At 40.9% G+C, this 22,287-nt stretch overlaps 2 protein-coding genes across 19 annotated transcripts in view; both read left to right on the forward strand.

Moving 5' to 3' along the window:
* The first annotated feature begins 270 nt into the window (after positions 1–270).
* CLN8 (CLN8 transmembrane ER and ERGIC protein) lies at positions 271–7,237 on the forward strand. Its single transcript, XM_023922529.2, has 3 exons — positions 271–502; positions 1,864–2,502; positions 2,905–7,237. The coding sequence occupies exons 2-3, from the start codon at positions 1,915–1,917 to the stop codon at positions 3,217–3,219; spliced, it is 903 nt and encodes a 300-aa protein (XP_023778297.1). The 5' UTR covers positions 271–502; positions 1,864–1,914; the 3' UTR covers positions 3,220–7,237.
* A 6,699-nt stretch (positions 7,238–13,936) lies between these two features.
* The window catches only part of ARHGEF10 (Rho guanine nucleotide exchange factor 10), a 108,159-nt gene continuing 99,808 nt past the window's right edge, over positions 13,937–22,287 (forward strand). For 6 of the 18 annotated variants that reach the window (XM_086876004.1, XM_086876011.1, XM_086876013.1 and 3 more), the window contains exon 1: positions 14,116–14,220. The gene's annotated coding sequence lies outside the window, so the exon portion shown is untranslated. Of the gene's footprint in view, positions 14,221–14,246; positions 14,444–22,287 lie in introns of those variants that run through there. The other 12 variants (XM_086876016.1, XM_086876019.1, XM_086876005.1 and 9 more) reach the window with 9 other exon arrangements.

Below are 22,287 nucleotides of genomic sequence, written 5' to 3' on the forward strand. Positions count from 1 at the left end.
TGGGATGACAACACCAATTGTCACAAATATGAAGAGAATCATGTAGTAGAAATCGTGACATCCATTCAGTAACTTGCTGTCTTTAATGAAACTGGATAATTATAGCTAAATGTACTGGCTATGCCACCACTGATATTTTTTTTTCACTGTCAGTCTTGCTGAGCAGGCATCTCTCAAGGGTTAACCTCTCCCTGGTGGCAATGTCCAGCCCGGCTCGCAGCTGGCGAAAGCCGCCTTGTAAACAAGGCCCCCCCGCCCAGTGGTACAGCCGCGCCTGCCTCTCCCCATCCCGCCGCGCTCGGTGGTTGGTGCTGACGGCGGCGCATGCGCAGAGGGCGCCCGGCGGCTGCGGGTGGTGCCGTGGGACCGGCGGGTCGAGCCGGGTCGAGGCCTCCCCAGGCAGGCCGCGCCGGGCCGGGCCGGGCCGGGCGCTCCTGGGGGACCGGGGAGGGCAGTCCCGCAGCCGGGAAGGGCTGTCCTGTCATTGCGGGCAGCGCTGTGGGTGAGGAGCGGGGTTTGTGCGTCGGGGCTGGTCCCTAGGTCTGCGTGAGGGACTCGGGGTCCCCGGGAGCGGGGGAGGGTTACGGAGGGTGTCGGTGCCGTGTCTGTGCCGGGTCTGTGCCGGGTCTGTGCCGGGGAGGAGGAGCTGTCGCTTCCCTGATAGAACCAGGGCTTGCGGTTAGTGGGTCGCGCTGTGCAGGGCCTGGTCGGGCCGTGAGGTGGTGTGTTTTGCCCTGGTTTTCCCCGGGGAGATGAGGGCGAGGGGGCTGCTGGGACGTCGAGTCTTGCCAAGTGTGATGCCGGGGGATGCCCGAAGGGTCTTCGGGGCTCCCGGTCCTTCCCCTCCTTGGAGCGGGGCACCTGCGAGCAAAGAGCAGGGCGAGTGGGTGCCCCACAGGGTGCACCCCGGGGAGTGGTGATGGCATTTGCTGCCTGCTGAAGCAAGGCGGGAGCTTCTTGCCGTGCGCTGTGCCCTCGGTGGTCTCTGTGGCCTTTTCACTTGCGTTGACCAGACTCCCATACGCACAGTGCTGTTAAGCGCTCACAGGTTGCGGCTGGTGTGGTGGTCTTGCTCGTATCATCTATATGGTTCATAAAACCACCTGGAGTTTATGTATTTCTGTATTAACAGGCTTTTCCCTCCCCACAAGCCTTTGTTTTTGAACTACAGCGTGTTCAGGAAGTTTCAGACAACTTGAGGCACTTAATGCTGGGGTGTTCAGCTAATTACACTGATGTTGCTAATAATATGTAATAATGCTGCTTGTCTGCATTCCATACTCTTTTTCCATTTTTGAATATGGGTTCTTTTGGAAAGTGGCTTCATGTTCATAAACTGGTTGCAGAGGCTTACTTTGAGCCATGATCATTACAGCCCCTTTCTGGTATAAGTGGTCCCCTGTACTGCATTAGTTTTCTGTAGTTTTATGTCCTGGATCTGTATTTATGATTCTGAATTGCACCCAAAGCTGTAGCAAATGCTGGCAAATCAGTGCGGGAGAAGCAGGGGAGTAGGAAAAAAACTGCGCAATGCTGTTGAAATGAAAGTTTCATAAGTAACAAAACAGGATTTTCTTCCTGTATTTTCTCTTTCTTTCTTGCCTTCCTACTTGACCCTCTTCTGCTTTTGCTTCACCGCATTATTTTGTGCTAGTAGGGACTTCATGGGCCAGTTGTAAATCTTGTTGCTTAAGGCTTTTTTTGTCTGTCTGCCTGTCTTCGGGATGACTGTACCTAATGGCAACAGGATCAAAGTCATAACTGCAGTGGATGTAAACCCTCTATGGTTTAGAATATATGTATATATATATATATATATGGATGTACTTAAAAATTCACTTAAATTTTTTCTCCTTGTTCCAGATGAAAGAGTTCGTGCTTACTGGTTTGCATAACAGAAGAGACTAAATAGGCATGAAGGAAACTATAGTGGGGATGAGAAGTGTCAAAAGAGAAGAAATGAATCCTACATATGATGATCCAGTGTTTGGGACCGTTTTTGACTGGGACTATCTCTTATGGGAAGTTCGTTTGACATTTTTAGCTGCTGGTTTTTTAATCTACTTGGGAGTATTTCTTCTGTCTCACTGGTTGTCTTCTTGGAGAAGTACCACTTACCGTGCCTTGCATGCAAAGGAGAAGGTGTTTTGGAATATGGCAGTCACACGTGGTGTGTTTGGACTTCAGAGTTGTGTTGCTGGGTTATGGGCTTTGCTCATAGATCCCGTTTTTCATGCTGACAAAGTCTATTCACAGCAAAAGTGGAGTTGGTTTAACTGTTTAATAGCAGCTGGATTTTTCTTGCTTGAAAATGTAGCAGTCCATATGTCCAACATAGTTTTTAGAACATTTGATGTTTTCTTGGTAGTTCATCATTTGCTTGCTTTTGGTGGCTTGGCTGGTTTAGTAATTAATGTGAAATCTGGACATTATCTGCCTTTGATGGGAATGTTGCTGGAGATGAGTACTCCCTCAACATGCATTTCCTGGATGCTTCTGAAGGTAAGAATGTGATAATTTTCAGATTATCTTTGTAGCAGTTTTCATGCATTTCACTTGTTCATAGATAATCTCTGTGGTTCTTTTGGATAGTTTTTCATCAAATCTGCATTTATCAAGCTGATATCTGTGTTATTGTCATACCTGCTTTTGTCATGATGCTATTTGTGCAGGCCTCCATGTAGGTTTGTTTGGTGCTGTGTGCATGCACAGTGGGATGGTATAGATCCATACCAAGTTAGGGATGCCATATATATGTGGAGTAACACTGCACTATGAGGAAAAAATGTCTGAGAGTGTGTGTATATGAAAGCTGGATATTTGTATTAGTTCTACAGATTCCTCAGTTCCTTATCTTGAAGTAACAATCTCACTTCTGCATACTTTGTGTTCTTATTTTTCTAGGCTGGCCGTGCTAACACCTTTTTCTGGAAGGCAAACCAGTGGGTGATGATCCATCTGTTCCACTGCCGCATGATTCTTACCTACCACATGTGGTGGGTGTGTATTTTCAATTGGAATTCTATTGTAGAAAATCTGGGACTTCTTCACTTTATTGTTTTATTCTCTGGATTATTTGCTGTTACACTAATACTTAACCCATACTGGACATACAAAAAAACTCAGCAACTCCTCAGCCCAACTGACTGGAACTTTGAAAATAAAGCAGTGGAAAATGGAAAATTAAATGGTGAAACACATCAAAAGAAGAGGATATAGCATTGAAACAACGATTTCCCAGCAGGGTAACAAGAATACAATGCAAAATCATTCTTTGCATGTAAACTAGAAGATTTTGCAAGAAGCTCATTGACACAGTGACTGCTGGTAGCACTCTGTATGCATCACAAGTGTTGAAAAGCATTGTTTGTATTTCTTATGTGTATACATATAAGAACTTCAACCCTTGTTATGAATTACATCAACAATTTTTCAGGTTGGACAGTATTTCATCATTTAGTAGTGATATGCTCCCTAATGACATGTTTTCTTTCCTAATGCTTCAAAGTGTCTTTACAGTAAGTCATCTGTTAAGCTCAGCTTGAATCAAGTTTAGCTTGAATCCTATTTCACATATGGTGGAGATACTGATACTGAAAATTGTGTTAAATTGTTTATTAAGATCAATTATGATCTAAGTTAGGTATGCATGGGTACCTAATTTCTGTGTGTCAATGAATCATTCCAAGTGGAAGAACTGGTCAGTGGTAGAATGCAGTCATGGCCTGGGTTTGGGTATTGTTGTTGGTTGGTTTATGGGTTTTGGTTTTTTTGGGTATTTGTTTTTCTTTTTCTCTTTTAAGTGCACTTAAGGAACAGGAAAATAATTGTTTGAGTTTTTGTTGTCAAAGTTGTAGTTTTTTGAGGTTGCCCTTTGTATGGGAGGAGTTCATATCCATCAAAACCATGCATGTGGAGATCGATGCATTTGCCATTTGAGTGGTCTCTGGACTTGAAATCAATGAAATACAAGTGGCAACACCAGAAAGTCACCAGAAGGTGACTGTGTATTGTCCTTGAAAAAAAATGCTGCTTGATTAGTAAAATTATTTCATTTGTAGGTCCCACATGATGGGTCATGCAATTAGTTCCACTAGTGCTTCTGTTATGGTTCCTCTTATTTTTGGGAATGCACTTAGTTTTAGATGGTTTCAGAACCTGAAGTGACTCCTCTATGGAGGAAAGCCCATATCACCTCCTGTAGGAGTTCGGTTATTTTAATATTTTAATTTAACTTTAAAGAATATACCAAGTAACACTAACAATCCTTTTCACTTTATCTGCCACATCACAAAAATCTTTCCTTGACCTGAGAAACTGGGTTGTTCTTTAGATAGGGACTAATGGTGATGGATGTTCTCCTACTTAAAATATTGGTGTGACGGTTCCTGGGTGAAATGTTGGGAAGTGGATGGAGGGATAAAGATCATGATAGAAGAGAGTGACGCCTAGTGGCAGGAGAATGACAAGGGTTAATAGTTTTGATGCATGGAACGAATGAGATTTTTAAAAAATGGTTAATTGGAACTCTGTGTGACATGACTGCTACACAGATTTATTTCCCAAAGCTTTAAAACTGGGAGAGCCCAAGCTGTGAAGAATTTTAGATCAAGCCATGAATTAGAGACTTTGTGGACTGATCTGTGGTGGAACATACTGTTTTAAATGTGTGAGGGAAGCACTCTTTAGTGTAAACAGCCCCATTTTATTAATTTTTGGGAATGTCTTTGATTTGTTCTGTGTGAAGGCAGTGGTCGGGTTGCTGTGTTCCCTAATTCACTCTGTGAGTACAGAGTTGAATTGGTGTTCTGTGATGTGAAGGAAACTGCTTACTTTAGGTCACAAGTATATATCCAGATATTGTTGATAATGATGAAGTGGTGAATATCTGAAATTGCCCATTCAAAACCAGGCTGAGGGTCGCAGCAATTTTACACAGCATCCCTGTCTGTTATTCTGCTTATATTTGATAGATAAAATATAAATTTTGAGCTACCTTCTTATTTTTAAGATGGGCAAAATGAAGTTGCAGTGTTGCCTGCCTGGGTGCCATCCTATTGTAAAAAGGGTTCTCAAAAGTTTGAAATGGTGTAGCTGTGTTGAGGAGTTGTCTGAGGGAGAATAATGTTAAAAGCACTTTGGAAGAAACCATAGGGATGAATTGCTTGCCTGTGGAGCCAAAAAATATGATCTGAATGCATATCTTGCAGAATCCAAACCTCACTTGCAAGCGTTCCAGGGAGAAAGGCAGAGAGAAAGTCATCTGGTATCAGAATGATGGTGTACACTGTGAAGTTCAAAACTTGAAGGTTTGGAGTGGATTAAACAAGATAATAATTGTTAAAATCCCAGCTACAGCATTCTGAAGAATTCTAACAGAAAATGGAAGCATCAGAAGTGTGGGATGACTGTGTAATTCTTGTAGTGGCTGGCTATGGAATGTGAAGTTCCTATGTGCTAAAATAAAATAATATGGAGGGTGGGGGTTAGTAGAGACTGAATTGAGACTGAAAAAGACAGCTGGAAATTTATAATACCAGATGTCTAAAGTTTAATATATTATTAATTTGTATAACTTTATTAATTGAATTTAAAATCTTAAATTAAAATGATGGTTTTATCATCATAATTTAGTCTTTTTAGTTTGCATCCTAGTGTGAGTTTTTTCACAAAAAGACTTAGGGTTTGAATGTCTTAACTATATAATGTTAATGTTGGAGCCCCTGTTAACCTATATACTGGTAGACCAGCTAGAACAAGAAAGCTATAAAGCAAATAACAGCACTTATTTTATTTCTGTTGGTTTAAGGATACTTTACAGTCCAGCTGAAGAAATACAACACAACAAAAATACAGACCTTTCTTCTTCATCTCCTTCATGGCTTTGTGTTGGAGTTAGCAGTTCTGTTACACAGAGCCTCTTTTATTACACTGTAGTATAAAAGGACCTTTTATAAGGGCATGTAGTGATAGGACAAGGGTAATGGCTTTAAACTAAAAGAAGGAGAGATAGATTATATTAGGAAGAAATTGTTTCCTGAGAGGGTGGTGATGCACTGGAACAGGTTGTCCAGAGAGTTGTGGATACCCCGTCCCTGGAAGTGTTCCAGGTGAGGTTGGATGGGGCTTTGAACAATCTGGAGTAGTGGAAGGTGTCCCTGCCTACAGCAGGAGGGTTGGAGCTAGGTAATCTGTAAAGTCTCTTCCAATCTCAGACTTCTGGGATTCTTCACTATCTGTTGACTGGTCCCTTTAGGAGGATTTTCTGGTTTATTGTTGTGGAAGTCATGTTGCTCTGAAACAAGTCTGAAAAAGTTCTTGAACTTGGTGTCTATTTACCCTTATAACTAAGTGCTCCTTTTCAGCCCAAAGGTAGAGTAGCTAAATCTTGTTTGTAAATTCTACTAAGTGAAATTTATCCCAGTCCTGGGCCTTCTTATACAGCCTCATCCACAATTCCATCTAGAAAAATTCAATTAGCTTCAGCAGTGTCTGGTTTGGGTCACAGGGTATGCTGCTGTGGATTTGAAAAATTTGCATAATGTGATTTTGGGTGTATTATTTGTTTGCCAAGGTGATTGCTATGGACTTGCCTCTGCTTTCTTGTTGGACAAGCTGAATTGAGGAGTGGTATTCGTGTCACCTTTCCAGCTGGAGCTTTTTTTTAAAAAAATCCAAACAACAAAAACCCAAATCAGCAAACTGTGAGGAGGATAATGGTGTTCAGTTGTTTCGGTTTGGGGGTTTTTTTTAAAGAAAAATATCTGATCTAAGACACCTTTTTCAGTCATCTGGGTCTTACTGTCTTCATACAGCATTCCTAAATAACAGTTTGTGTTTTCCTCCATTTCTTTCCTATTTTTATTCTCCAAAACTTGTTATTGTTTTCCCCCCTGAACCCACCAATTTTCTTTATTTTTATTCTTACGTGCAGTACTGGTCATGATGTTGGAGTAGTCACATTACCACTGCAATATTTTTGTCTAGTAGTTTTCAATACATCCTGCCGTCTTCGACTAAATATCCATGTCCAAATCTTTCAGAGTCTTTTTGTGTTTTCCTGATAACATGGATTAAATATTGATGTGATACACAGTTATAAGAAACCTTCTTTAACCTCAGGGAGACTCCCCCTTGAAGTTAATTTAAAAGTGTTAAGCAAACTCAAGTCTTCCCTTGTACAATATAATGTTTGTTGAAAAGCATCTTTATACATAAATAAAAGTATTTTATTGAATAGCTGTCTATCGTGAGTTTCATTTACTGATTAAAATAATGCCTGCTATTTTTTGCTTACTATTTGTAGCTTAAACAGTTTTTGCAGTGCATGCACTAAAAAAGTGATTTATTTTGAAATGTTAAACTTGACAGAGGTAATGTCATATTAATGAAAATAGCTATAAAAATCTTGCAAACCGATGTCCTTTCACCAGCATTTCATGTCTAATTTGCACAGGCATGTTTAGAACACTAGAAGCTGTGCTATATATAAGTATGTATTAAAAACAGTTAAAAAAACATCTCTTGGGAATGGCCCTTCTGACTTGTGTATTTGAAGTGTGTGGTCCATTTTTTGCATTGGGCTCTGACCATGAAGATACTTCATTTGGTACCACATGATGCTTCATGGTTTACTATAAGCTACCTCAAATAAACAATAAAAACAATGGCCATAAAGACCAAAAACTTGCCCCACTGCAAAATAGTAAAGTACAGTTCTAAGCATTTCTTTCAGGATGTTTTTCAGGAATTAATTCCTGATGCTTTTTAGTTAGTTAGTCAAGGGAACAGCATTATTAGTGGCATTTTATTTATTCTTATATGAATGCACAATGCAAGCAACTGATTGGCTGCCTCTGCAGCACAGTCCCCAAGATTAATTGAAGCAGAAGCAAGACATTCTTGTGTACAGCTCCACTAACTGTGAGATTATGTGTGGGTAGAGACTGGGATGGGAAGAACAATGTATAATAGTGTTGGTATGGGTAAAGTACCCTTTTTTTTCTGGTAAATAATCTGTAAAACGAATTTAAATGTTATTGTTTTGCTATTTGGGTGTTTCAATTAATTGGAGAAGACTTGTGCCATCAATGTTATATACAGCAGTTACAATCTTATGGTCTTGTATCATTGCACTGTTGCTTAATTTAGAACCAAAAAATGCAAGCAGTGGTCATTAATGAAGGAAGCTATGCCTGTTGTAGTTGTCAGCCCCCAGATGGGTTTCCAGTATTGGAGGAGACATTTCATGCTCTGGATCTGATTGACTAATTACCACGTTCTGCTGGTGGTGGTGCCACAGAGCAGGCACAAGTATTTTGCAGCACACTGTGCCTTCCTCTTTTTCCTAAATTGAGCACTGGTGAGTGGGGTGGAATGATGATTGTACAGTGAACCTACAAGGCCACAGCAGACCTTTTTCATAGTTCAAGGTGGCAGATAGGCCAAGCTTGGAAGGAGGGGGGCCTGCTCACCCATCCACAAATTAGAAAGCAAGGAAATTGGCTGTGCCACTGCTTGCTGCTATTGCGTGTTCTTAGAGCCAGTTAGGGTTACTTCTGAGTCCTTAGGAATATGACCTGAGCAGAGAGACTGAAAATTTAATACTAGCTTTGTCAGAGGCAGTACTTCTGCTCTGAAATTTTTATTTCCTTGTATGATTGCCTCTGCTACTTTGACTGCTTGGCTCACATTAGCGTGCTGTGTAAGCTGACAGTGTTTTCACCACTATGTTCACTGTAAAGAATTGTGAGGTTTTAGTACTGGTAATTGATTCTGGCAGCTCCAGGTATTTGCTTGGATTTATATATTGCTATATAGATCATCAACATCCTTCTCTTGCCTTGCTGCTTCTGGTGCTAAAAGCAGTTTACTGTGTGAACACAGCATTTTGTTACTGAAGTTGTGCTCATTCAAGTTTAAGCATGGGTCTTGCAACAAGAAGGGGACAAAATATACCTGAGAAAGGACTAATTTCATAGAAGGTAGAGAGCTGACTTTCCTGTTTCTGAACCTTGCAGTTCTGCTGTCAGGCTCTTTTAAGTGTAAATCAAGGTGATAACTATGATACCATGAAAAAGAAAGTTATGCAGACAAACTACAGAAGTATATAAAGTACTTTTGCATTGAGGTTTGCATAGAGTAGGCAGATAGCATCCAATGAGCTTGTTCATCTTGTTTTGTGGGTCATATTTACAGGTAGAAAGTATATTCTGGAAAGTGGCAGTAGCCTTCTTAAGGAGTCATTAAGAATTAAATAAGAAAAAAGGCTTTTGGATGAGGTATATGGAACTGGTTGTTACATTTTATACTGCTGATGAGGTTGTGGTTACATATTGAACATGTAGTTTTTCTTTTGCTTTAACTCTTCCTTTTTTCTCTCAGCATGATATTACTGCGACATAGTTGAGACTAAGTTTAAAAACTTTTCAGGACATCAAAATTGCTAAGCAATATATTGCCCAAGGCTGAAAGAGCCTAAAGTCTGTTGTAATTTAATTTATTCTTGTATCATCACTGCCTTTTTATCTTACATAATTATTTTTTACCCCTGGAGACTCTTTTGAGTATTCATGAATACAAATCAATCTGCTCTTTTGTTTTCCCAGCCGTCCTAATATGCTTTGTTTGTCACTTTTCCCACTTAAATTCATTTTTATTACATGTTGACAGCTTGGAGTTGTACATAGTATTTGATATAAAGTCTTGTATTACTCTAGTACCTCCTTTCCTCCCCTAGGAACAGTTGGCCAAAGGCTGCCAACTTTTGTCTTTCAGGGTTGCACCGCTTCAGCGCTTTGTGGTGCTCCTGAGAGGAAATTCACTCAAGTTTTTCCCTTTATCAGCTTCAGGAGGAAGAAGAGCCATCAGAGAACAGTGAAATAACAAAGTAGGAATGTGTTATAGAAACAACTTGTGCCTGTGACTGTCTGGAGTGTGAGTGCCCAGGTCCTGGCAGCACTGGGGGTTCTGTCAGGAGAGGCTGGGGCTGCCCCAGCCGGACACAGCCGGTTCCAGCCGGACACAGCCGGTTCCAGCTGGACACAGCCAGTTCCAGCCGGACACAGCCGGTTCCAGCCGGACACAGCCGGTTCCAGCTGGACACAGCCGGTTCCAGCCAGACACAGCCGGTTCCAGCCGGACACAGCCAGTTCCAGCCGGACACAGCCAGTTCCAGCCGGACACAGTCATATCCAACTGCCCACTGCAGGGCATGGCTGAGCCACAGCTGAGGCAGGAGCATCATCATATGAAACATAGGTAAAGAAGGGCAAAAAATGCTGCAGAAAAGTGAGGAGAACAAAATGAAAGAAACAGCTCTGCAAGCACCAAGTTCAGTGAAGAAGGAGAGCGAGAAGCTGCCCCAGGGCACCAGAGCAGAGATTCATCTGCAGCCCATGGCAGAGCCCTTGAAGGAGCAGGTTAATCCTGAAGGACTGCAGCCTGTGGGAGGCACCCACACTAATGCAGAAGAGAAACAAGAGGAGGAAGAAGTACCGGGAGGAGCGGTTATTGACTGACCGCAACCCCAGTTCCCATCCCACTGTGCCCCTTGGGGTGGAGGAGGCCAAGGAGCTGGGAATGGAGTGATGTTGAGCCTGGTGAGGAGGAAAAACAGAGAGGGGGAGGGTCTTTTTACTTTTGTCTTTGTTTCTTACCATCCCATTTTTAATTTTAATTGGCAAAAAATGAAATTGCTCCAAGCTGAGCCTGTTCAGCCCATGACAGTGGTTGCTAAGGGATCTTCTTGTCTTCCTTTTGACCTACAAGATTTCCATTTTATTTTCTTCCCCAATCCTTCCCCCAGTGTGGAATGAGAGAACAACTGGGTGAGGGTCTGGTTGCTGGCCAGGGTCAACCCATCACAAGAAATTATGGTATCAGCTGTACTATCACTTATGTACCTCCCATGACAAACAAGGAGATGATGTAACACAAGGGCCCTGCTCCTGAGAAATATTAAAATGTAGGAAAATTTATACCTAGTCTGAATTGGCAGTCTAGTCTGAGAATTTGACTTGCAAATACTCCTCATAAAAGAAGGAAAGAAGTGAAATGAAATGCATTTATGAAAGAAGTTCTAGTGCTGGTAAAAGATCACAATATTATAAAATTCTATTGTCAGGTTAACCTGTACTAATGTGCCCAGAACAGAGGAACTGTCTCCCAGTAGTGGTGCTGGTGCTTCAGGAAGATGTGGAAGACGAGTCAGCAGTAAGCATCAAAGCAGAATATGAATAAGCAGTGTTTTTATAAACCCAAATGTTATTTTTGATGTAATAGTCTGAATTTAGGAAAACTGGTTTGCTTTTTTTTTTTTTTAAATAAATATTATATAGCATATATAAATAAATAAATAAGTCAGTCTGGTTTTGTAAGGAAAGTAGAGGGACCTGTAACTTTACAGGGCTCCAGCATGTGTTCTGCAGACACTCAAGTTAAGCAAGCTTGTTGGATGCCTTGGCTTTGTGTTGTTTCTGAGGAATTACAGTAAGCAAATGACGTACTGTCTTCATGGGGGACACAGCTGGGAACAACAGAATTTCCAGTGGATGAATACTCCCTAGGAAAAGTGCCAGCTACATCAGCTGTTAAATGGAAGAATCTGAGAAAACTAGGCTTTCTTGGGGAACTTGATAACCTAAATTTTAGTTGTTTTGTTCAGATTTCATGCAATATTTTGGAAAGCAAGCTATTGGGAATGATGTCTTATATCTTAGGTGTCATAAATTTAGGTGTACATTCAACCATGCCAATTTCCATGGAGACAGAAAAAAGGCTCCCCATCTTCATGGCATTGTGTTGCAGGGGGTCAGGTCAGCACCTGGGGCTGATGATGTCCTTCAGATGCCTGGTACATGAGCTGGAGTCGATAGACAGTGTAGATGTATGGTGAAGATGCAGGGAATAGATGGCTTATGTGCAGTAGCCTGGAGGTGAAGCATCTTTGCTGAAACCCCAGTAATCAGAAATGACAGTAAGTAAATTTTGGTGTGGCCTCATGCAAGTATCACCAGTAAAACCAATTTAAATATCAACTTCTTGGAATCTGGTTGTAAAAAGCATCATGTTAACAGTGGAGACAGCCATTATCTGTAGTCTAATTGTCGACAACTGTGGATAAATAAACAATGGGTGGATAAATAATGAATTTGTGATTGCAATGATTAGGGTGCTAATTATTACTGCTAGTAGGCTGTTGCCTTATAAAACAGTAGGAAAGTGTGAGTTATTTGAAAAGTTAGGTTTTTTTTCTTTGTTTATAAATTGATCTGCTATTGCTGGATTTGTCCAACAAGGTTTCCACAGCCACCTTTTATTGGAATATATGTATGATCACCAGAATCAAAAAAAGGACCTGTCAAAGATCAAATGGGGTCACAAAAAGTTTTAAAGAAGGATTTCAATTTTGTCTAAGATAATTGTGAAATATGATCTTTGAAAGGTAATTATAAAAGGGAGAATTTAATGCACAATCTCACAATAGATTGTGAGATAGGTTTCAAAAGGAGAAGGATATTGCTAGTAAATGGTATTTTGAATTACAGAATCAAGCTAGTTGTCCTTGGTCACTTTTTAAAGTGGCCTCTTGTCATAAGTACTATTAAACAGTTCGCCAAAGATTGATTCCCCACCATTTCAGCTCCTGAAATGACAACTTGGTGTGACTGAAATGCAACATATTTTAAAAATTACAGAAACAACAGGATGAAATGGTCTCTGATTGAACTGAGTGGTCTCTGATATGAACTGAACACCATAATGGGTATTCCTGACCTTAACTTTTACATATGGCTCAATTTTCTTGTTTGCTTTCTTACATAGAACCTGTAGAACTATGTGAAAGCTTTTTTCAGTCTATGCCATGATGAACTGCATTAAAAAGAAATAAATTTGTGAAAATGGGAACGTTTTTTGAAAGGAATGGTTAAAAAACTTTGTGATTTAGACTGTATGAACCCACACAAAGACTTGGACAATTGTGAATCTGTGTTGTTAAATTACAGACAAAGAGAAAATGTAGGGGAAAGGCAGATTAATCAAATGCCATCATTTTCTAGTAATGTTTTCCTCTAACGACAATGAATTTACTATTTACTGAGTGTGCTTTATGACTCACCGTAGAATGAGTTTACTTAAATAGGCGGGGATCACTGCTGGATGATGCACGGATTTTTGAACAGCATTTAGCTTGAAGATTTCATTCTTAAAAGTGGTCCAAAGTTTTTAGATAATACTTAACATTAAATAGTTGTAATGACTTATAATTTATTCAAGAATTTATAATGTACTTAAGAGCATTTATTTTTATTGAAGTTTGTCAGATGTATACACGGATATATTGTAAGGTACACATTTGCAGAATGATTGGATCTTGTAAAGGTTTTTTTGTATTTTAACTAACTGGCATGGTCAATCCTTTACGTACAAGTGCTAGTGTTACTCTCAGGACGAGCTTTCCATGCTTAAGTGGCACGGGTTTTGGGTGGCTGTGTGGTTGCCTTGCTCAGTGGTCTGCAGGAATACTCGCTGTGAGGACTGTCATGCAAGGGATGCAAAAAGCAAAAATGTTCGCCATGAGATGCCAGCGTCTCTAGATAGCATTTATTTGAAAACTATTACTGGATTTCAAGTTATGAATGAGATTAAAACCCAAAATAGCGCCGTGGCCCAGCGTGTACCCTGGCGTGTTCAGGGGCTATTCGTGAGCATGAGGCCGAGCGTGCCCAGCTGTCCAGCCCCGGGCCCGGCTGCCCTCAGCCTCACGTCTCCGCCGCTTGCCCCGACGCCTCGGGCGGCTGTGCCCGCCAGCAGGGCCGAGCGGCGGGATCTGCTCCCGCCCCGGGGCGGCGTCACGTTCGGCGGCAGGAATGCGGCGAGGTCCGGGGGGACACGAGATGCCCGCCCCGCCCCGGCTCGGGCCGGCCCGACCGCCGGGGCCAACGGGGATCCAACGGGGCGGTCCCGGGCAGGCGCTGACGGCAGCGGCGGCCGCAGCGAGGCGGGGCCGGGCCGGGGCCAGGCCGGGGAGGGCCGGGCGGCTCCCGCCGGCGCTCAGGAGCTCCGCCCGGCGGCCAGTGCGAGCTCCACGGTAAGTGACGTGTCCGGGCAGCGGGGCGGCCGCCGGGGCCCCGGCGGAGCGGGGCGGAGCGGGCCGTGCCGTGCCGGGCGGCGGCCGCCTCGGAGCGTTTGGCGGCGGCTCCCGCCGCGGTGGAGGAGGTGGGTGCTCGCTTCGCGCCGGGGTCGTGCTCCGGTGTTGTCACGGAAAGTTTGGTCCTCGGAGGGTGGGCTCGATGTTTGGTGCGGAGACGCCCTCCAGGGGTGGGGGCTGCTTCGCTGGGGCTGCGGGGGCCCGGGGCGGCAGCCGCTGGACACCGCCGCGGGGGAGGAAGGGGAGACGCATGGTGTGAGGTTCTCATTAAATTGGCTTTGCCCGTGCGAGGTGGGTCACTGAAGGAAGGTGCGAGGGATCCGTAAAACGTCTTGGCCAAACTTCTCGCTGTTGAACTGCGGTGAAGTTTTTTCCGCGAGGTTTTCGCGGGGGCTTTCTCGTGTTCCAGGGTGTGGGGAGCCGCCGGCTCCAGCCTCCCTCTCCTCTCCATCAGCTACAGACACGGCTGTGGAAAATAGAACTCCGGTAGAGGCTGGAGTTCCTTTCCTTCCCCGTTCTTCAAAGCTGGTGTTAACCAGGTTTTTAGTTGGCATCTGCAATTAAATCGATTTTCTTGAAACTGGGGAAAAATACTTCTTCACAGTAACACTGTCCTTTTATGTATTTTTTTCTTTGGTTTCTTTGTAATTAACGGTGCAAGTATTGGAGAAGTTACATAGTTGTTTGTGGTGATCCCGGACCATGTAGTTGCTTTTTCTAGGTACACTGCGCTTACAGGGTGAAGTCAGAAGAGCTTTAAAAGATTGCCCAGTCATGCACTGGACGAGTGAGTGAGCAAGCTGTGTCAGTAGGCAGTACCAAGTGCTTGGAAAGGCAGCTATTAATAATTTGACCACAGCAAAGGTTTATTTTAAAGATTTTTAGGTGTTGCTTGTAGTTTTGGCCAAATCAATTTTATTCATCCTAAATTCTGTCCTCTTTCATTTACATATTTATTAAATCCTTTTTTCTTTTTTTTTCCGCAAAGATACTAAGATCATGGTTTTTACCTTGAGCTAGCAGGTTTTAAGTTGTTTAATTGCAATGTAAAAAACAAATTTTTTTTCAGTCTTGCAGTTTAACTGTTAGCATAAAAAGGTGTAGGATTGTGGTCTTTTTTTTCATGAGTCAGGAAATAAAAAGCATTGCTTAAAAACTGTTTCATGCAAAATAAATACAGTGAGGTTATACCAACATGTGTTAGTTTATAGCCATTTTTATTAGAAATAAAATATTTTTTCCCTAAAAGTCTTCACTCTGCTTGGTGAAACCCAATGAGCAATCTGTTCTGTGGTAGAAATGAAGTATAACATTTTTAAAATTTTCTGTTGGCACTCAGGAGACACAGGTTTATTGCCTGAATGTGGGGACATGTTCAGCACCTACAACTTCAAGCCCATTATTCAGGCAGAGGTTCTGGCTGTTCAGCCATTTTCTTCAATGGGCCCTTCATTCTTTTCACTTGGGTGATCTGTTTGATCTTGATAATCTATCTGACTTGCTTTGTTTAATCCATCTTGTCTTTTTTCTTTTTCTTTTTTTTTCTTCTCACCCTCAGGCTTAGTACTCCATGAACTAGTTACATGTGTTTATCTGGTTATGAACAGTAGTTCTTTAGATACTACCTTGAAATCTGATATTTCCAGAGGCTTTACAGTGAGATTTCAAGATTTTTATGATATATTTTGTGGATTCCTTAGATTACCTGTGGCATTGTACATGAGATGTGACTTAGTGTGTGAATGATGACAGGTGTCTTGTGATGGTACTGGGTGTTCAGTGTGTAGTGTGGCTGGTACCCACAGATGGATGTGGTAGGAGAAAGGACTATGGGTTCCTATAGGAAAGGTCCTATGGGTTCGGGCTTCAGGAGCTGCTGTGCCACAGGATATGGAGAGCAGCCTCAGTGCTGCGTGATGGGTGTGTGCGGTCTGGCGTTGCAGCTCGGGGACACGGAAGCCAAATGTGCAAGTCTTGTGCAGAGCCAATCTGACAGGCCAGTTATGAGCACACTTAAGTACTGAACAGGGGGTTGCCTCCTACCCTCCATGCTGAGGAGCTCTCTTTGACCCTGAGCTATGCTAATGCTTAGCAGATAGGCTATGATTTTACTCATCAATAGACTGCAAAAATCCTTTCCCATACTGAAATACTGTAAAACAAGCTTTATCTTGCCAGGCCCCTTGGCTGGGGCTCTGAGCAACAGCAACCTGGTCTGGTAGAAAATGTCCCTGTCTCATGCATGGCAAGAGGGTTGGAACCTGTATGATTTTTAAGGTCCCTTCCAACCCAAACCATTCTATGATTCTGTGAAGAAATCTCAACAACAGAGAAGTTCTTCAGTTGATTCTGAGCAGTTTAGGAATCATTGCATAGTTTATAAACATTTGAAGAAACACAACAAATCTGAAGGGCTATTGTTAAACTTCATAATTGTTAACGGAATTTAATGCATTTGGAAATAGTACACCACTTAGTTGTAAAACAGGAAGTCTATTAACTGCTTCTATATAAATTAGAAATTATTTTTAGAATCTGATGTAGAAAATGTATAAACTTCAGTCTATTTCTGAAGCATCCAGGAAGCAAAAGCTGCAGTCCAGAAGAAGGAGGGCTAGTTTTGATTCAGACTTTCAGACTTTTGATTCAGACTTTTGATATGCAATCAGTTTATTTGTGCATCTGTAGTACACTGTTCTCAATTTTGTATGTTATGGAGAAATGAGCTATGTGAGGTACTTATTTTCTTCATTTTACATATGTGGGATGGTACTTTTGTTTCCACTTGTGTACAGTGACTTCTATTTCAGAAGTAAGTTCAGTTTCCTGAAGGTTTTTTGAGCTGTAAGTGCATTTTCAGACTATCCTTGGATGCTTCTTGTAGAATATCCATTGCGGCAATTGTACCTTAGAGAAACTTCCTTTGGAGTTAGTGTTAAGCACTGTGAGTGCAATTGTTCTTACTTTTTTGAACATTTTGTGTGTTATAATGAAACTATAAATGAGGTTGCATTGATAGTTGTATGAATTAGTCTTTCATTTTGTATGTATTTGACAACATGTGAGGAAGGCATTTTTCATATCTAAGATCATATTTGGTTTAAATCAGCATTTATTACATATACTTTTCCCCCACTTTTTTCCTACTCCCATTCCTTTTAATAGAATGTCATTCTTGTTACTGCATCTGTTAGTGGAGAATTAATATTGGTAAATTCATTTCTGAATCTAGAAGTAGTTCAGCGACTAGAAAAGCTGTAAGCCTGGATGCTTGGAAATTTTCAGGGATTGGTTCATAAACTGAGGCCTGAGAATTACTTAGGGGAGACTGCAGGTGTATCATGCAGGAGAGAGGCTCTTTATCATAAGAAGGTTGGAGGCACATGAGCAGGCTAAACCAGAATTCTCGGTATGGACCTGTACAGCTATGTCTTAGTATTCTTTTTGTTCTCAAATATTTCTTAGTACTGTCACTGTACGTGTCAGCCTGTGGTTTACAAAGAGCAGAATATTGTGACTCCAGTTCTGTCACATATCCATGGAAGAAAACTGCTGCATTATTATTAGCACCTTTTGAGATTTTAATCCGTTGGACACTTTCTTATCATAAAGAATCTTGAGTTTTACTTGAACCAATATAGTGTAAGTTATTTAGAAACCAGGAACATGTGAAAGTAGAACTTGTTTTTAAGGGAGTGATGATAAGTAATGCTAAACAAGAGTTGAAAAATATGTTTTCAAACTTGTGTTTTTAGATCAAAAACTTGATTCATGTTTATTCTGAAATGCCTGAATCAGCAAGGCTGTGGGAAGTGATGCATAACTGCACAACATTGATTATGTCCTACATGTTCACTGCTCAGTCAGGAAGCCTGAAGCTTAATGTCAAATGCGTGGGTGAAGCAGTTAAGCAGAGCAAAATAAATTGTTCTACTTACATACTGCTGAATAGGGGCATTATCTTGGGAAAATCTGTTTCAGTAACTTACTGTACTGTACAATATTTGTTACTTGGGACTGAACCATGAATGTGAACTATTAGGATCCAAGCTCAAGGTCAAATATTCACTCTTGTTTCTCTTCTGTAATCTCTTGTTTCTCGAAATGTGTTTAAAAAATTGCAGAAATCATATATATAAATAGAATAAATATTTTTTTCTTAGAAATACAAACTGTACACCTCAAAAACTTCCAAGAAAGAGGGTAAACATTACTTCCTCATCTGTAAAATGGGATAACAACTTAGTGAGAAGTAGATGGCAATATTTAGATTTCCTGGTAGGATTACAGTGAGTCTTGAGCCTATGTCTCTAGTTTTTATACTTTTCACTTATCTAAAGCAATTGTCAGTCTTATCTTCAGTGTCCTTTTAGAATTTCATACTTAATATTCAGTATTGTTGCAAACTGTGGATTGACTAAGCCAAGTTTTAAAAACTTCACTTTCAAATTGTAGAAGGTTGAGACGAAAGATGTCTCCTAGATAATTTCTAGTTCAAGGAAAGAGTGAAGACTGCTGATGTTTGGACTAGATGTAGAACTTACACTTCTGTGAGAATCTGGCTTCCATTATACATTTTTTGAAGCTAAGGGCTGTTCTTAGCAGGTGCTATTAGTACTTTTGATTCTTCCTGTAATTAATGATTTAACAGCTGCATTACCTGATTTCTGATTTATTTAAATAAAATTTTGGTGTTATAAAATCAATGAAAGTAGTGTTATTTTTCTAGAGTGTACATTTTAACTTTGTTATTAGAAATATGTTTCCATATTTTACTCCATGTATTTTTGAAACTCAGTAATAAGACTCTATTTATGTTCTTAATATATTTATTCATCAGGTGAAATACATTTGTTCAACTGGATGATTTTTTAATGATCAGATAGAATGAGTTGTCCTCAATGAGAGACATCATGGTTACTTTTCCAAGGACAGTAGTACCCAAAGAGCTGAAAATGTTTAGGTAAAGCATCTCTGTCAGGACCTGGTTTGCAGGCAGCAGTAGTAACTGAATATTCATTTCAGTGTATCCTTTCACTTACATTGCTGGAAACAGCTTCTGGTGGAAATTTTCATCAGTTGTCATCAGTATTTTGAAAAACAACCTATGCCTTGTAAAACTAGGATGGACAGATTTAGTGCAAGTTGAAACAAGACTTTCTGCTTTTGTAATTAATGTCTGACTAATGTACAGTTGGAGGGGAAAAATGCTTTATTGACTGTATCCATAAATAACATTTCTGTGGCTTTTTTTTTAAGTTAAGACCTTGCTTTGCTGGAGAATGAAACCATATTTCTGAGGGGATATACTCCCTGTGACAAAATTACTGTATTTTACATGTAAGGGTGATCAGAATTACTATACTAAATGATGTTTTGGTACATTTTTAATAAAAAGCATTTCTAAACTCTGGCCATAATAATTCTAATTGCACATGTATTATAATAATATGTATTTATGTCACAATTGAAGTGTGCTGCAGCATATGAGAATCTTCTCTGATTAAAAAACAGAAACCTTGATGAGGATATTGCCAATTAAGATAATTCTTCATATCCGGCATTGAAAAGGATTAATCTGAATTAAATTTTAAAAAGGAAATTGCAGAAATATGATTGCTTTTCCAGATGAGGTTACTTGATTGCTATCAAATTATAGCAGAAATTAAGAAAAATGCTCTTAATATTAATATATTTTTATTTTGCTTGCATGTGGGACATGAAGGATCTTTGTCTTGATCCAGTGATGTAGTTTTCTAGTTTGTGTGGCACAGAAGAAAACAGATCATTCTTGACTTAAAGCATATAATGCCAATGTTTCCTTTTAATTCTTCAGAGGCTTGCAATATTTTATTGTACTCTTTACCTTCAGGATGGTCAGCAAATCCTGGGGTGATACCTGTCTTCTTATTTTGGGTATTTAGACAGTTGCCAGGACAAAAGACAGGAGCAAGGCTCATTCACTAGAAAGGTTAGGTGTCCTAAGTGCATGTTTGGGAACCTCTTCCTTTCTGTGGTTTACTTTATATCCATATTCCTCTGATTCCCCAAATATTTGTAGGTCATGGCTTTTCTATTTGCAAAGTAAATATATTGCTACTGAGCTTAATAAAACCATATGCTTGTGTTGGATTCAGCAAGGCCTTTTGCACAATGTGGTTGTGATCTAGGTGGGTGTGCTGCTGGATGGGTGGAAGCCTGGTGGGATGGTTGGTTTTGGAGGTGGCTGGTTGTGGCTGGTAAACAGTGGAGAGCCCCAGCCGTCCATCATAGGATGTGTCCAGTTTAATGTTATGCATGAAGTGAAAGTCCACCAGCCCTTGCTCATGGAGCCTGCAAGTGACACTAAACTGGGGGAAAGGGGTGGACAGCGGATGTGCTTGAGATTCAGGCTGTCAGTCAGAAGGACTTGGGTGGATTGGAGGAGCTGGCTGGCAAGAACTCTGCGGAATTCAGCAATGAGGAGGGTAAGGTTACACACCTGGGAAGGAATGTCTCCTCAGAGGGGAAAGGTTCCTCTTACTCAGCACTTGTCAAACCACATCTGCAGTATTGCATCCAGTTTTGTGTCCACACCTCACCCCAGTACAGGAAAGATGTGGGTAAAACGGAGCAAGTTCAGCACAAGGCTGCTACAATGCTAGGGAATAGCAGCAGTGCCCCGGAGGAGAAAGAATCTTCATGGGGGCCTGGCAGTGTGCTCTCACCAGCTGGCAGGCTATGAGGAAGGGGGCAGGACCACAGGCTATGGCCATAACTGAAGTAAGTGTAGTTCTAGCTAGATATGAGGTCAATGTTTTTTTCTAGGAGGACAACAAAACAAGGCAGCAGGATGCCTGACAGTTGTGCAGTCTGTCTTTAGAGATTTTTCAGTATCTCAGCAGATAAGGCAGCCTTGTCTCACTTGGTAGTGGACCTGGCTTGGAGCAGCAGGTTGGACTACATGACCTCCTGCCAACCTGAACTAATTTATCAATTCTGTAATTTGCCTTGCAATAATAATCTCTAGAGGGGAGGAACTTAAATACAAAGAATTTAACAGTGCTGATTTCACTGTGATCAGGATCCTTTGGACAAATCTACAAATGCAATCTTTGCTTCCCTCCTCCTGTCCTATCCTCTAGGTAATGTACTGAGCAGGAATCTAGGTGAAGAAATGTTGTAAGTCAAACCCTCTAAAAAGGAAGATTAGAAAACCAATCTTCAGCCGTGTTTTTTGGGATGTCTCTGTAGATCGCTTTTTATTCAGGGCTTGCTGCTGCTGTACTTTCTCCGGCCTTGAGCAGGATACTGTTTGATATGAGAAAAGGGAGCAGATAAGCAAAGTAGCTTTTATCAAAGTGGATTCTCTGTTCATTCTGAAAAATGTGCATCTCTGCAGATCTTGTTTGAATTGCTGTAAGAAATAGAATGTCGCTCAACTTTAACTGAGCCAGGAATTGGTCTTCCTATTAATTTTGTACCTGAACCTATGTACTTCCTTTTTTTTTTTCATTGCTTGCAATTTCAGTAATTTTCTTTGCTAAGTTTAAGAATAAAATTCATATAGAACAGGACTCTTAGCTATTAATAAAATCAAATGTACATTGAAAGAAATAACGATCCAGTCTTGATACAGACTTCTCTGCCCTCTTGCAGCATGGGACGGGAAGCTGTCATAATATAAATGGCTTCTTCATTCATACTCACTGTAGACACCTCTTAAAAAAATTTACTGTCTATGTTTCTTAGGAATAACTTGTATGGAGAGCAAATTGTACAATCAGTTTTTATTTTTTCTGTCTGTAAGAGAGCCTTCTTGAGCTACAGCGGGAAAAAATGGGAAATTAACCTTCTACCTTCTGCCTTCTTTTATCTTGTTATTTCTCTGCCCTACTGGAAGAATCTTTATATCATTTTTTTTTTTTCAAGATTTACTTCCCAGTGGGAGCTCTGTAGTTCTAGGCGGAATACTCAATTGGGCATTATACAGCAATATTCACTAAGTGATGTGGAAACAAGGGGATTTTAGACATTCATGAGTTTTGCCTTTGCATCTTTTCTTGTTTTGATGTTGTTTTTTTTTAGTTTGTTTTTTAGACTTTCAGGCTTTCTAGGAGACATTGCATTTCTGCTTGGACTAAGGTTTCTGAACA

Source organism: Cyanistes caeruleus, chromosome 2 (genome assembly GCF_971803275.1).
Source record: "Cyanistes caeruleus chromosome 2, bCyaCae1.hap1.1, whole genome shotgun sequence".
NCBI classification, from domain to species: Eukaryota; Metazoa; Chordata; class Aves; order Passeriformes; family Paridae; genus Cyanistes; species Cyanistes caeruleus.